The following is a 16,009-nucleotide window of genomic DNA, read 5'->3' on the forward strand; positions in this document are numbered from 1 at the left end:
CGGCTTCTGCGCTGCTCTGAAATAGGGTTTGTGCTGCGGTGGCGGTGGGGTGGTGTGTGCCTGTCCTGTCCCCGGGGCCGGCGGTGTGGCACAGCCTGCTCGTCCCACCCGTGCTGGGGCTCTCGTGGGTGCCTCACCCCCACACCTTGCGAACGGGGGGGGCCCATCGCCCTGGTGAGGGTTGATGCTTCAGCCGTGGTGGAATTTCTTTTTGTTCCTGCAGCTGCAGGGCTTCCTAACGCTCTTCCTGATGCAGCTACCACTCTTTGGGGTCCTCCCTCTGTTTCAGGGGAGAAGATGCTGCGCAGAGGGTGGGCTGCATTCCTGGTGTAACCCTGCTGCCGTACCAGGTCCTGTGCCCCCTTCTCCATTTCCCCAAATCCCCACCTGTGGGATGGACCCGGGTCCTTCGTGTGTTATCGCGCTGTTACAGCAAGGTGTGGCCGGCGGGTGTACTTTTCAAACTACAGCTGAGGAATATTCATGAGAACTTCAACCTTATCTACCTTGGCAAAACTACTCAGGAAAACGTGTTCCATCTTGCTATAAATACTAATATGCAAGACAGCATCTTAACCACTAAATTCCAAGCAAGTATTTTGCATATAAAAATTTATTTTCTTCACTCTGTTATCTCGCTGCAAAGCTGACCATTTTTCTGCTAGAATATTGCAGAAGCAACTTGGCTTTTTTGCTGGCGGAAGCAGTTCGGGTGGATTTATTTGCTATTACTTAGAACATTAAAACAAGGATCTTTACATTGGCTTCAGGAAGAATTTCTTGCCCTCTTATTTATGACAGGTGTGCCTTAGTGGGGGAGCTGGGTTGGCTTCCCTTCTTTGTTGTAAGGCTGAATTAGACTTGCAGCAGTTTTCAAAATCTTTGCAACTGGCCAGCCCGTATTTTGGGGAATTATGCTAGACAGGAAGGGTGGAAGTATTAATTTAAAAAGTAGAAAAATGGGTTTGGAAATTGCACAGCCTATTACGTACAGCTGCTTTTTAATCTTTCTGATGAGAAACATCCAAAGTTGGGACAACTTGATGGGATAACTTGAGAGACGGCTGCAAAAACTGCGGTCAGAGTCATTGTTTCAACACACAATGACAAAAAAGGGTCGTACCTTCCATTGTAGTGCATTCTGCCGTTCTGGCATGCTATGGCAAACTCATCTTAGCGTATGAAGAGCAAGGCGAGGTATAGGCAACCAGATTATTTGATGATTAGTGAAGCATGACAACTCTTACACATATTAATCATGGGTATTTGGTGTTTGAGATGCCGGTGTTTTCGGTTCTGCTCTAAGTCTTAAAATTGGAAGATCCAGGCAAAAAAGGAAGCACCAAAACCTCAACATATAAAAATACAGTTTAGTTTAGGGATGCTTGTGGGGAAGAGGAAAGATAGGCCAAACATTTGGGTCCTGGATTGTGTCAAAACAGATTTACAAGTGAGTTCTCGTCTTTAGTGCTCTGCAATTCTTTCATTGAAGATGAATTTTTAATTTTTTGTGTGAATTTTCCCAGGATAAGAATGCAGCTATGGGCTTAATTCACTTATTCTTTGCTTTTGAGATGAGCATGTAGACCTGCACTTAAAATTCCCTTAGCAGTGAGGGAGGCTAAATGTGTGTTTGAGTGGTTTGCTGGGCTAAAAACATTTGTTTGGGTGCTTCCGGTTGGTGTACCGTATAAAATATTCTTACTGACGGTAATACCTTGCTGGTGTGTAGCCAGGCTTCTTACGATTTTTGTTCCTTATGAATATCGTGACCTTTGTAAGGCATTTCACGTGGCCTGCTGTCGTGGTTTAACCCCAGCTGGCAACTGGGACCACGCAGCCCTTCACTCGCTCCCCCTGGGCCCCTGTAGGGCAGGGAGAAAAAGGAGAAAAATCCTCATGGGTTGAGATAAAGATGGTTTAATAAGTAAAGCAAAAGCCATGCACAAGCAAAGCAAAACAAGGCGTTCATTCACTGCTCCCCACGGGCGGGCGGGTGTTCAGCCATCCCCAGGACAGCCGGGCTCCATCTCGCGTGATGGTGACTCGGGAAGAGAAATGCCATCGCACCAAACTTCCCCCCCCACACACTTCCTTCTTCTTCCCCCAGCTTTATACGCTGAGCACGGCGTCCTATGGTTTGGTCCGTCGGGGTCGGCTGTCCCGGCTGTGTCCCCTCCCAGCTTCTCATGCACCCCCAGCCTTCTTGTTGGCAGGCCAGTATGAGAAGCTGAGAAGTCCTTGACTGCTTAGCAACGACTAAAATATTAGTGTGTTATCAACATTATTCACATCCTAAATCCAAAGCACAGCTCCGTCCCAGCTGGTAGTAAGAAAATGGACTCTCTCCCCTAGCTGAAGCCAGGAGAGCGGGTTTGGGGGTTGAGCTGTGATCTGTTTTCGCCTCCGTGTTAGTCCCGCTCTGCCTGCCGCAGGGCTGAGCGTTTTGTAGAAGCTGTGAATATGTACCTTGTTTGAATGAGCTGATCCTTTTTTCCCCCTCCTGTGTGATAACCTGTTCCAGTTGGGGGGGGGGGGGGGGATGAAAAAAGTGCAGGCTTCAGTTTGTTTTATGAAATGGACTGAGGCTTTTACCGCTTGCTGTTGCTTCTCACCAGCGGAGCGTGGGTGTCCCCGGCGTGGCGGGATGCGGCAGGGGTTGCTCCCAGGGCGGGTGCCCCCCGCGCCGTCGGGGCAGGGGGGATGCTGCTGGGAGCCACGCGCTGGGAAGCACTCCCCCTTTCCTAAGCCTACATCCAGAAAGAGTCATTTTCTTGTAATGCCTATAGGTATCAAGTCGGTTTGACCCTATTGGCAGCGGCCAGCTCAGGCAGTCGAGGAGAATATGGTCTCCAATATTGCTCTCCCTAAAAAAGCACAGCCCGTGACAGCCGGAGGGGCGTTGTAGAGGGGATCGTTCCTCTCTCCCCTTCCCTTCAAGGAAACAAGCAGCTCTGATAATACATGTGGGAAAGACGGCGTTCCTTATGCTCTTCGTGTCTTATCTTTTACACGCAAGTGAGACTTGAGCTGGAACGCGAAGATGGAGGTGAGCCAGACAAAGTATGTCCGTGCTTTGATGTAAAAACACGGCGCTGAGTCCTCCACCTCTGACGCTCTCAGCTTTGAACTGGAAATCAGATGTGTAGCCCACGTCCAGGGCCCGGCTTGTTTACGATTTGCACTTTACTCGATATCAGCCTTGGAAAGGTAAGCGGCACGCGTTACCAGACAGCGATGCTGGAAGCAGGAGTGGGGACTGGGTGGGTTTTCGTGCGGCTGGGAACGTGGAGCGGCATCGCTCTACCAGGAAGAATAAGCTACTTCCAGCTATACAAACTAACAATTATGTTTCCCCTTCGGAAAGCAAAAGAAAACATTTTTAATTGTCTGCTGAAACTGCAGTTATGCCGAGATTCAATGTAGAATTAACACCAGCAAGTAAAGAATTTGCAGAAAATTCAGTATAACAGAAGTTTGGGCTCTGTCTTGTGAATCTGTAACTGCCCTTTGCTGTTGGGTTTCAGCTGACAGTGATGCCGCTTCGTCGTTTACTCCCTGTATTGCATCAGCTTCCAAAAACCTTCAGTGGTTGTCTGTGCAGTGGTGTTTTACCATGGAAGTGCGGTTCTGACAGCGACCCTGAGCAAGAGCCTGTGGGGAGGAAAAGAGCTGATTTTCATTCTTAAGTAAATTTTAGGCTGGGAGAAAGGTGCAGATAGTCAGATTTGAATTCAGCAGTGCTAATTGTTGGTATTCAGCTTAAGCCCTGGCCCTAAGAGATGTCGCTGAGGAGAAGGAGGCAATTAAATCTTCATGGCTTAGCCTGGTGTGCAGTGACCAGGGAGAAGCCAGGTCATGCCCTCTGGTGGTGCTGGGCTGATCTGTGTAAGGGACGTGTATATAATTTTAAGAACATCTTGCGAATCCTCTTGTCAGGTCCAGCTAGGTGGGAGGAAGGGGAAGCAGTGGTTGGGAATGGCTGTTCTTTGCTGTTCTTTGCATTGCGATCTGAAGCTGCTTTTGTTCTTGGGTGTCTTACGAGTGATACACACTCCGGTTCAAAAAGATACGTTTTGGAAACTCAGTGTTGGCTCTATGAGAGTAATCCATATGTAGTATGAAGCGAGGAGAAGCGTTGCAAAATTTTTGGAGGGTCAGTGATGCCTGAAATGGCAGCAAGTGGGATGCTGAGTAAAACACCTTCATGTTGTACACTCTCTGGACACGCTGAATTCAAAGAAAACATCTCCAGGAGACACCATGAGCTGGATTCCTTCCACCATCGAAAGTCGTTTGCATGGTTAGTACACATCGCACATGGCTTCTTAACACCTGGCTTGGGGAACAGCGCTTCCCTGAGGCGCTTCCCTGACTCGGGAAATGAAGGAAATGTTTGGATAACTTCAAGTTCAAGGATATTTCTGTCAGACTTTAATGCATCAGTTTATTTGTGTTTATTTTTGGGAAACGGGGGAGAAATGAAGTTTTCTTGTAGGCTTTATCAGAGCACGGAGTGGAATATGTAAAGTGAGATTAAAAACTGAATAGCCTGTTGTTTCCCAAGGTATTTTCAGTCGTGAAACCTTTCAGTTGGTTCCCCCTCCCCTCCATCTGCAGCACTGGAGCCTGTGAAACACATCCAGCGCTTTCCACCGATACCCAACTCCCTCATCTCTGCGCTCTTCTGAACTGCATAATGATTTCTAGCCCTGGAAGATCATGCTTTGCTTGTGACAAACTTCTTTCTCGTCATTTTGTGAAGTTTTGTGCCAAGCTTGTTCCGAAATTGAAGCAAGTGGCATAGGAAAGCGCAGGTGCAGGACGGCAGCCTGGCAGTCGAGGAGATGCTCTGCTCTGCGGTGGAGTGGGAACGCACCGGCGCTGGGCTCCAGACAGCTCAGTACTTGACTTCTCTAAGTAGGACGCTGTCCTACAGGACCAATTTTGTTCATAACTTTGCTTCTTAGCTGGGCCTCTTCTAACTACTGAAATGACGATCGTATTGTGCAGACACTGTTTGCTCTCAGGGTGGTAAGACCGCTGCTGATAGCTGATGCCCAGGCGTGGGATGCGGAGAGGCTCCTGCTTGTACTCCTTGCTCTAACACCCCGGGGCAGCGAACTTCCTTACGTGCCCCACTGGGGGGTTGGCAGAGGAAAAGAGTAGAGGCGTCCCATCTGTGGGGAGGAGCGGACAGGACAGGTGACCCAAAACTGACCAACGGGGTGTTCCATCCCATGAGGGGTAGGAGGGGGCATCTCTCAGACATGGGGCACCCCAGATGGGACTGACAGATGCTCCCCCCTACCCCTCGGCCTGTGTCATTGCAGTGGGGGGGCACCTAAACCACAACAGACGTAAACACCACTAAGGCTTGTGCACCCCTGAGCCTGGTTGTCTGCTGGTTGAATAGAAGTGATTCTAGTTCAAGAGCGGGTTATGGAGTTGGGAAGTAGCAACGTCTCTCCAGTTAAGTGCTTTTCCAAATGAGGGGCTTCTTTAAGAAGGCAAGGAGTTAAAGCTGTGACTGATCGGTGGTTTTCATTTTCTGGGATGCCAGCAGCTTGATTTTTCTAATTTCAGTGGTTTTGATATAGCCTTTTCTATCGGTGGGGCTGGTCGGGACGCGATCCCCACAGGGAAGGGGAGAGGTGGCCCCGGCCCTGGTGTGGGGTGCGACTCCAGGGCTGTTCCGATGGGACAGGCAGACTGCCCTCCTCGCGTCCCCCTCGCTGAGCAGCGCTGGCGGAGCCGACCCCTCTGACAGCCGCCAGCGATCCTTATTCCCGGTGCCCCTTCTGCGGGCAGCCCGCCCCCCGTGCCCCCCGCACGAGACACGATGTGATATGGATAAAAATGGATAAAAAAAGTCTTGATACCAGGTCTTGCATTGCAAGACAGGAGTGAGTTCAAAAAAACAGCAGTAAATCAGGAAAAGCTTCGCTTTCTTCTGGCTCAGTGAGGTGAGAGGCACTGGTGAGGGGGTCCCTGCAGGCCCCACTGCTGACCTTGGCACAGTCGTCCTCCTTCTGGCTCCTCTCTTGTGCATGGCAAGAGGTGGTTTCGGTCTCGAGGCATTACTAATTGAAAAAGGGAAAACAAATAGGTATATGTGTACATATATAGTAGCTACCTGTCAGCTCCAAAGCACCCCAGATGTTGGGGGCTGTATGAGGGGTATTGTATGAGAAGCGGAATGGGCTGTTTTATAAAGACGGGGAACGTAAAACGTCAACGGGAATGTGGGGGATAATGTAATGGATTTATGGGTTTCAGATGCTTTCCCCAAACTGCTGTGCAGGCTGTCACTAAAATGGAAAATAGATATAAGGTTGCATAATGTATCTACAAAGTAGTGTTTGATTTAACAGCAGTACTTACCATTTGCATTCAAAGAGGCTGCAATTGCTAAAATCAGAGGGGAAGCTTAAAGTCCTCATGTTTGATGGTGAATATGGTTGTAGAGAGCAAAATTCTCCTCGCGGTGGTTGATTAATTCTATATGACAAAAGATATAAGATGAAGTGGTGTGTATACTGGGATCAATTGCTGTGGAAGGAAACATATGAGCATATTTTTTTGCCTTGACTGGCGTCTCTCGATCCTGAGACATTAGAGTTTGCTGCCCTCAGTTTTAAGGTTATGAACACATGAAATCCTGACAACTCAGTTATTCATCAGTGTGAAAGCTTACTCGAATGTATCAAATGTATGGGAAGGCTAAATGGATACATCAGCCGTGATTGGAGCAGAATATTCTTTCTTGTTCATTTATTTATTTAAGAGGATTAAAGAGAATCTGAACAGCCATCTAGGGTTCCCAAAGGATTTTAGTAGTGGAGGGCAAGAAGGACCATTACAATGAAGTGATGAGATCTTTATCACAATTTGTTCTTGCATTAAGCTTAGGGCCTCATGATCACGCCATAATACATTCTTCCAAAGGAATGTCTAAACCCGAAGGGTGATTTATCACATTGCATGATGGTCCGTTTCACTGTTTAATTACCACATTTTTAACAATATGTACTCTTTTTTTCTACAGGGATTTTTTTTTTTTTTTTAACCTCCAAGTTTTCGACTGCGCTTGTTGATATTTTTATTTAAAAAAAGCACAGGACAAAGCCCCCCCCTGCCTCCGCCGTGCGAAGGTGGAGTAAAATTCCCCAGACTTCTGCTGCTGTCTGCGTTTGCTGAGCTCGGTGTAGAGATTCGGCCCGCGCCTGGGCACTGGACTCGGCGTAGCTGCTGAAGCGGAGGGTGAATGGCTGAATGTTAATTCAGCGTCTGGAGCAGATTGTGAAGCCCTCGCAGAGCTTTGTGCTCTGGTGCATGGCTGATACTCGGGCTGAGCAGACGTAGCTCAGATATGCCCGCTGAAGCTGTAAAATAATATATTCCAGTATTACAATCTCCTTTTGCTTGTGTGGACACACAGTTGCCCGTACATACACCTGTGGGATATGGAAAGTCCAAGTGGGTTAAGGGTGAGGCTTTTTTCTTCTTGGACTTGGGGGTGTTGGTGGATGAGAAGCTCAACATGAGCCAGCAATATGCGCTGGCAGCCCAGAAGCCCACCGGCATCCTGGGCTACATCCCCAGCAGCGTGGCCAGCAGGGCGAGGGGGGGGATTCTGCCCCTCTGCTGCGCTCTGGGGAGACCCCACCTGGAATATTGCATCCAGCTCTGGGGACCCCAACATAAGAAGGACATGGACCTGTTGGAGCGGGGCCAGAGGAGGTCCACGAAGATGATCCGAGGGGTGGAGCTCCTCTGCTGGGAGGACAGGCTGGGAGGGTTGGAGGGGTTCAGCCTGGAGAAGAGAAGGCTCCGGGGAGACATCATTGTGGCCTTCCAGTGCCTAAAGGGGCTCCAGGAGAGCTGGGGAGGGACTCTTCATCAGGGAGGGGAGTGACGGGACCAGGGGGAACGGTTTTAAACTGAAAGAGGGGAGACTCAGACTAGATATTGGGCAGAAATTCTTGACTGTGAGGGCGGTGAGCCCCTGGCGCAGGTTGCCCCGAGAAGCTGTGGCTGCCCCATCCCTGGAGGTGTTCAAGGCCAGGTTGGACGGGGCTTGGAGCAACCTGGGCTGGTGGGAGGTGTCCCTGCCCAGGGCAGGGGGGTGGGAACTGGATGATCTTCAAGGTCCCTTCCAACCCAAACCACTCTGTGATTTTTTTCATTATGTTTTTTCCTCTGAAGTAAGATTTGTCCTGGAAAATAACCCTCTGCTTCCTAGCTTAGTTAATACTGTGCTGTGGTCTTTCCCCTCTCAATGAAAGTTTTCTAAGTCCTCATATTGTAATAGAAGTTTTACAGCCACAGACGATGCCAGTTAGCAAAGCATTCACGTTTCCCTAGAAAATTGTGTTAAATTAGGCTCTGTGAAGGAGAGAAGAGCTGTGCTTATGCTTTCAATAATATATCTTCATCTTTGTAGTTGTTAACATAGTATTTGCTCAGTGATTTCAAGGAATTAATATTCTGAACTTTTAAAATGGATAAAATCCAGAGGGGAGAGTGGAATCAGAGGGTTGCTTCTGGTTAACGGGGATGAGAGTGCACTGGCATAGATTGGATGTCTGCTTAAATAACAAGGAGTGGACTCGCTAACCATCCCATTTCTTATGCTCATCTGTTCTTATTTTATTCTCCATAGTCTATCACAGCAATTATATATCACTGAACACTTGGAAATTAAATATATAAAGCCTTTCTTGGCAATTTCCAGTAGACTTGAACTTGTACAGCTGACCTGTTTTACATTTTACAAAGAATTTGGACTCACGTAGCCAAATTTCACGCAGTCGACCGGGGACTTGAATCGTCTGTGCGCCTCCTGAGTAAGTCGTTCCTGGGCAGCTGGGTCGGTGCCGGGCTCATTGTTCGTCCCTCCTGTTCTGGCAGGAATAGGGCTTTCTGAGTTCTTGTGCCGTCTGACTTCGACTACTTCAAATTTACTGCTGTTGTTGCTTTGGTTCAAGAAAGATTTCATTAATTCAGTGAAGGAGATTCCAGGGAAGACTTAAGATTTATCAATGTGTATTTCTTGGGTTTTTTTTTGTATTTTAGCCTGCACCGGTGTGTGCTGTGATTAGAGGCACCTGAACTTTTCCTTGGGACCATCAAGTAGCCCTGCAGCCGATACGTAAACTTCACGTTAGGTATGCAAACTCAGGGCAGCCATTCCAGTTTGCGGAGGAAAGACAACTTTCCACTTACAACAACTGCCTGCTGTGCAGGAGATAACCAGGGAGCTGGTTAAAATACATAGAGTTTCAGTCTTGTGAGAAATTTCCTCATCTTTGTATTTGCATTTGTTCTGTAGCAGAGTAAAACCAAATATTTTCAATATTTTCAATCAGCGTGAAATTCTTAAATATATTTTTGAGTATTTTCTCATTTGTTTTTTTTTGTCTAGGTTTTTAAACATTTAAATTAATATTATTGTTTCTTTTTTTTTTTTAGAATACAGAAGTGTTACTTGATGTGGCTTGTTAAAATAGATTATTTTAAAATAATTTAGAACAGCTGCTTTCTGGTGATTGAGTCATGTCATTTTCTAGATTAGAATCTCTTGTTTGTTTTGTAATGAAATGGTTTGACACTTGGAACAAGAAATTAAGATAAATACCATACCAACTAGAAGAGCAGGTGGTTTTTTCGGCATCCTTCTTATTCTAGGAAAGTGCCGTATTTCTTCTCCAGACATGTTTCTGTGCATTTATAAATTACTCCAGAGTTGGAAATTTCCATTTTCTTCTTGACAGTTTCTCAGTATCTGGTTCTCTGAAATTTCTCTTGCTTCGGTACTTTTAGTTTAAATCAAGGAGAGTGGCAACTTCTTACTGTCATACCTGAAAACCAACATATAAGTGATGTATTACAGCATCGTTTCTTTCTATAGGAGAAATCCCCTGAAACAGTGACATTGCGTACGCATAAATGCAGACGGTGTAGCACTTTTCAGAGAGTCCAGTGAGGAAATTCCAGCAGCTCCAGTAAGCGCAGATGATGCTGGCTAGGAGGGGTGTTGCCGCGGTGGATGGGGGGCGAGCGGCTGGAGCAGCGTGGCTGTGTGCGGGGCCGGCGGGAGCCACCGGCCGCACGGCGGGACCCACCGCTGGCAGGAGCCGCTGTCACCGGGGCTGGAGCGGCGGCAGCTTTAGCTCTGCGGGGAGAGAGAGAGGAATAGGCTGAGACAGAGCTCTCGTGTTAATCCACACCTGGGGTAGCGCTCATATCTAGGAAACAGCACTTATCTCGCTTGGAGGAGAAAAATTTGAGAATTTGCCTCCTGTTCTAACTAGAGTGCTGTTTGCAGGGCGACTCCATCTGTGCCACCTGTGGTTTTGCTGCTTAACCTTCAGCACTCGGCAATCACAGAAATCCATAGAATCCCTCAGCCACAAAGTGTTTGTGTGGAGGAGTGTTATAGCCCTCATTTTATACATGGCAAAACGGAGACTGGGAGAACATCGGCTTATTGTGGTCGTGCCGAAAGCCGTGAGCAGAGGTGGGCACACAGCCCGTAGGCTCTCCCGGCAGCGCCTGTACTTTCCTCACCACCACAGTCATTCAGAGCTCTGCTTGTGGGAAGCAGAGGAGAGCTCGAGACCACCTCTGATGCAAGCAATAAGCCGGTAACTGGCTGTATCTGCTCACGCAGTTGTGCTCACCAGTCCCTTCAATATTTCTCCTTACAGACTGGATAAACTGGACCACATGCACGATTTTGTACTATTGTTTTCCTATTCTCTGTGTTGCATCCAGGTACTTTTCATGTATTAAAGTTAAACGTCATGTTTTGGGGACAAGGATTGCTTTCTTTGAATGTCTGCACATCACCCGGTTTAATAGGAACTCTATTGGAATAGAGAGTCTACTGCAGTAACGATAATCTCGCAATTTGGCTATGCCACGAATCTCTCTTTACTGTAGTTTATATATCCTAGAAAAAGTTTTGGGAAATATTGAAGTGTGATTGGAGTGAGCAGTCTTTCTGAAAATGGACCCACACTGCAATCTCAAATCGTGGACAAACTCTCTCTCAAGTATAGTTTTCTCCTTCCCCCCTTCTTGTGAGTTGAACCCAGATTGTTTTAATGTCCCATGTACTCATATTTCCTGCTCTAGTCAAGAGGAAAAAGAAAGAGTGGTGTTTGTTTGGTTGTTTTTTTTAATCGGTGACTTTTTTTTCCTCTTGAAAGCTTTTCTAGCTCTATTTGCCTTAAGGGGATAGGGTTTTTTTAATGAAGAAAAATAACTCTCTTTGTAGTGATTTTAGAACTGGTGAAGGTAGCTGAATACATTCATTTATATGAAGATTAAGGACAAGTGCCTCTTCTAGTTGTATTTCTAGCCTTCCGTAGAATGTGCTTGAAAATACATCTCCCTGATTTTGCATCGGCTACAGCCTGGGCACCCTGTGAATGTGGCTTTCAGTGGCCCAGCAGTTAGGAAATTCCTTTTCTTTTTCCCCAACTCCTATTTTGCTGATTTCCCCCTTTGGAATTTTATAGAATTGCTATTCCTCTAGAAATTGATTTGCAAAGAGAGCAGACAGATTGCGTCGGTTCTTTCCTACCCAACAGATCAAATACGCTTTTCTTTCTAGATTTGGCTATGACCTTGCCTGGGTCATGTCTCTTTAAGTTAAGGGGTTTGATGCTCACCCTAACTCCGATGGTGTTTCCACACGGATTCCCTTGCCTTGAAGTACCTCGATGCAGTAAGAACTGTCAAAATATTGGCCCGTGCCGTGCTGTATCGCGTGGTCCCCACCTCACCGAAGGAAGAGGAGTGCGTGTCAAGATTTCTCCTCCCTGCATTTAATTTTTTTTTTTTTTTTTGCTTTAATGACCGTTGTGCTAAGATCTCCCTCTTTCTGAGGTTTCTGGCAAGTAATAAAAATTTAAAACCAGGTTGTAAATCCTGGAAAAAAATGAGTAGGTTTTCAATGAAATCACCTGCAAGCTGTTGAATTAGAATTCCTTTAAGAGTTCTGCTTTTGTTATTTCTTGCTGCTCTGTGGGCCTGGTGTCATTCACGGCCCTTTTCTGTTATGCTGCCTCGTCTCGGGTGTCAGCTCTGTCTACATTGTTCTTCTCTGTCCAAATAATTGGATTCACACGCTCGCACCCTTCTCTGGTGTCGTTAGCATCAGTCTCTGCCTCTTAGTTATCCTGTTATTATTAAAGCTCCCCTTTCTAAACATTGTATATTTATTTTTCCTCAAAACGCAACATTTTCCTCCTATCATAAAGCAAGCGACTTAAAAATTTTCAAAGGCTCTTCCAGCAAAGCTGGGAATTAGATTCTTGCGGAGTCCTTCATAAAAAATTGAAGACTTCGTGTATTAACATACATTGATTTATTCATAGTGTTTCATTACAAATAAGCGAGGATCTCATAATATCAGGAAAGGTTAGGAGAGCAGTGGAGCACGTTATATTATATTGACAGCTCAGTTGAAATTGAGCTGCCTTTGGATTGAATTTGGAACGCAGGCAAGGAATCGGCTGGTAAATAAGTCATGAGTTGTACTTGCGAGTGTCTGTATATCAACAGGGTTGCCATGGGTGAGCGTAAGGGAGCTCCAGCAGAATTTCAAAGGTGTGCTTTCAGCTTGGATTCCTCTAAAGGTGTGTTAGCACCGGCAGCGGGCTGTATCCATGAACGGCTCTCCAGGTCCGGAACCCCGCTGACTTATTCTCTGAGGCGAAAGGCGGGCAGGGTACCACGTGTAAACCTGCCAACGGAGGCTGAAAACGGGGGGAGGGAGAGCATAGCAGAAGCTGGCTTACAAGCTCAGAGAAGAGAAGGGCTCTTGTATAAAGACTTGACGATATTTATTTCATTTGAACGTGCCGTTTCATTTCAACATTTCATTTCATTTCCTCTTTAGCACAGGAAAAGAATTCCGAACCCATTGCTATCAGTAAAAGGCTCCCGTTGTTTTCAGCAGCCTTTTGAGAAGACCGTGTGCCAGAAGGGGAAAATAAGCTGATGGAAAATGTATCCGTGTTTGCACCAAAAGCTTTGATGTGCTGGGGGGGGAATTGTGTGGGAAATTCTCATGAAAATTCTGCGCTCTGGTTTGGCTGCAGAAGTTCTGAAACTCAGAACAAAAAGCAATTGTTTGTGTCTTTTGTTGTAAATCAGCACACGCTGAGGTTTTAGTGGAGAGAAGAAATTAGGTTTTTTTCCTAAGTAAAGTGTTGGAAAAATTGTCGTGTTTGTTTGCCAGCATCCAAATACAAGACCGCTCGCTAGAAATACTGAGATGATACCTGTCCTTGTATTTTCAGTGTCTCGTCTCAAGAGATGGCGAAGTGGGGGAGCAGAGAACGGCCGGGTGCAGAAGGCCCCTTGTCACCTTACGTCCCTTGTTCTTCATTTGCAGATTACGTACAAGGCCGTTGGGTCTCTGGATCCCAGTGCTGACCTGTCCAGCCAAAGGGGGAAAGTCTTCAAGCTAAGGAACGAAACACATCACCTCTTTGTAGGGTTGTACCCGGGGACCACGTATTCGTTCACCATCAAAGCCAGCACAGTGAAGGGCTTTGGGCCACCCATCACAACGCGGATCGCAACAAAGATCTCAGGTACTGCTTTGGAGAAGAAGAAAAAAGAACGTTATAGGGCTTTGTTCTTTAGAGCTGCAGCTGATGCATAAAACAATAAAAAGGTATTCAGCTTAGTGTCTCCACAGGTTCCATGGGGCAGATTTTTAAAGCGGCCACAATCCAGTATCTGTGTGTGTTTGGGTTACAAATGCAGCGGTTAATTTGCGGATATCTTGAATATCCATTAATATCTTTCTGGAGCATTTTAAATGAGACCCTTCATTAGTTCTACAAATGAACTATCCCTATATTAATTGTTGGTATTATCTGTGTGGCTGGGGAAGCTCCTTCAACGTGGCTTTTATTTTCAGATTGCACCAAAATGGATGTAATGAAGTAATTGAATTAATAGTGCAAGGAGGCTAAAAATAATGGAGGAAAGCTGTTTTTATGTTTTCTTTCTGAAAAAAGAAGAGCAGAGGGAGGGCACAAGGTAGGCAGACAAGTATATGAAAGGCACTAAAATCAGGAGGCATTGCAAAGAGAAGGTGTATGTGTCTCTAGAATAAAAGGGAAACTTAGACTAACTCTCAGGAAAAAAGATGGATAAAGGGATGGTAGAGGTGATATTGGGCAGACGTATGTAGAATTTAATTTTGACGTTTAATTGCTAGCACTAAAATAGGTTTTCTAACACAGTTTAAAACTGTAATTTTTTGGAATATTTTAACTGGGTGGGTTTTTTTTTTTGTTTGTTTTTTTTCAGAAACCCCAAAATAAAACATTTGAGACGTTCAGGACACTTGTAATGCTTGAAATTGTGGCTGGGTGCCGTAGAAAATAGTGCACAACAGTGCATATTTTCCATTGCCCTATTTCAAGATTGGTTAATAAAAGCAAGTTGTTAGCAGTTAAGTGAGAGTGTAAATTTTAAAGGGGCAAAATGCGTCTGTTCCCTCCACTAACCGTCAGCAGGGTGTGAACCCTTAACATTTAGTGCAAAAGCCCGTCCGTGTCTCAGCCACTTGAAGTAAAGCCATTAACTGTCGTAACAGCTCCCACGGACCGTTAGGGTTTATGTGGCCCGGTTGGGAAGGGAAGGCACGGCATGCCCTCGATTCACTCGTGACCAAAGAAATAAAAGAGCACAGTAATGGCCGTGCTTTTTCCCTCTGATCCAGTTTCTTTGCATTTTATTATTCAGCGACTGCTCAAACTGTGTTAGAAGCCTGCATGATTATTAACTGTAGGCACGCTGAGCTTGGTTTATCATCTTCTGGTTTTTTCCATCTTCCAAACACCTGGTTCGCAATAGGTGGGCACAGACCCCATGCAGGCCCTAGGGTAGTCTCTGACATTAGATTATCTCATTGCGCGGGCAGTCCTCTGCATGTAATTTGGAAATTACTGTTAAACTTGCTCTAAGAAGCCACGCCAAGGTTAGTAGGGAGAACAAAGATTTTTGCATTGACAAGAATGTCCTTGTAAGACTGTATATATTTTAAAATGAAAAGACACCTATGCTGTAGACGTGTGTGGGTGTATATATTTATGTGGGTGGACACATTTGTTTATATCTTAATCACAGTTAAATGGCAGAATTCCTGAGGACTTCTCTTTGGACAGAACAGGGATCTTGCAAAATAGGCATTAAATTGATGAGCAGTGATTTTAGAGAGATCGCTGCCAATTGTGGTTTTATTTTATTGAAGGTACTACACAACTGTTCCGTCTTGACCGCGCAAGAAAACTACTATATCTCAGTTCAGTGTCTTGTGACTGATACAGACGGTGACTGCTGAATTATCCTCTACCATTAGCTGCTTCAAAGCAGGATGATGGAGCCTGTGAAGGCAGAGCCCAGCCCGTTTCTGGTGTCCAACCCGGCCTTGCAACCTCTCGGTCGTACCGCGTCGTGCTCTAACACCATCCCCTCTGGCCGCGGCGGGTGCTGAACAGTCCTTGCTGTGGCATCTCCAGCAGCTACAGTCATCTCTGGTATAGAAGGCCACTGGTGACGTGCACTTCTTTAAACGACTCGCGCTGCTTCCTCTTAACGCAGAGCGCCTTTTTGCCCATTCAGGAATTGGCATTCCTTCTGAAGTCATTGCCAGCTTATTGACAGGGAAGTCAGTGGCTGAGCTGATAAAAGCAACCACCATTCTTGACAGTTTTCAGGAATTTAGATAAAACTCCTGATTGTAAACAGGATTACAGTGGAAATCACTGTGAGAGGATTAAATATGGGACTCCCCACAATGCAACTCGCCCTTGTGAGTTACAGGTGCACTACTCGCGTGAATTCTTCTCTTTGCTTTATACTTTAAAAATATTTCACCAAAACTTGCGAATAAATTTGATGCTTCTCTGATCTCGTGATCTCTTCAGTTCTCCCCCAGTAACAATCGTCCTAAACAGACATCTGCACTGGGGAA

At 46.0% G+C, this 16,009-nt stretch overlaps 1 protein-coding gene across 1 annotated transcript in view; it reads left to right on the forward strand.

Moving 5' to 3' along the window:
• PTPRT (protein tyrosine phosphatase receptor type T) overlaps positions 1-16,009 on the forward strand; it is a gene marked incomplete at both ends in the record, with an annotated part of 470,881 nt that overhangs the window by 341,636 nt on the left and 113,236 nt on the right. Inside the window, one exon of the mRNA XM_082491049.1 lies at positions 13,412-13,613. Coding sequence (XP_082347175.1) covers positions 13,412-13,613 — 202 coding nt within the window. The remainder of the gene's footprint in view (positions 1-13,411; positions 13,614-16,009) is intronic.

The sequence above is a fragment of the Vanellus vanellus genome (assembly GCF_965231255.1).
Source record: "Vanellus vanellus genome assembly, chromosome: 15".
Lineage (NCBI taxonomy): Eukaryota > Metazoa > Chordata > Aves > Charadriiformes > Charadriidae > Vanellus > Vanellus vanellus.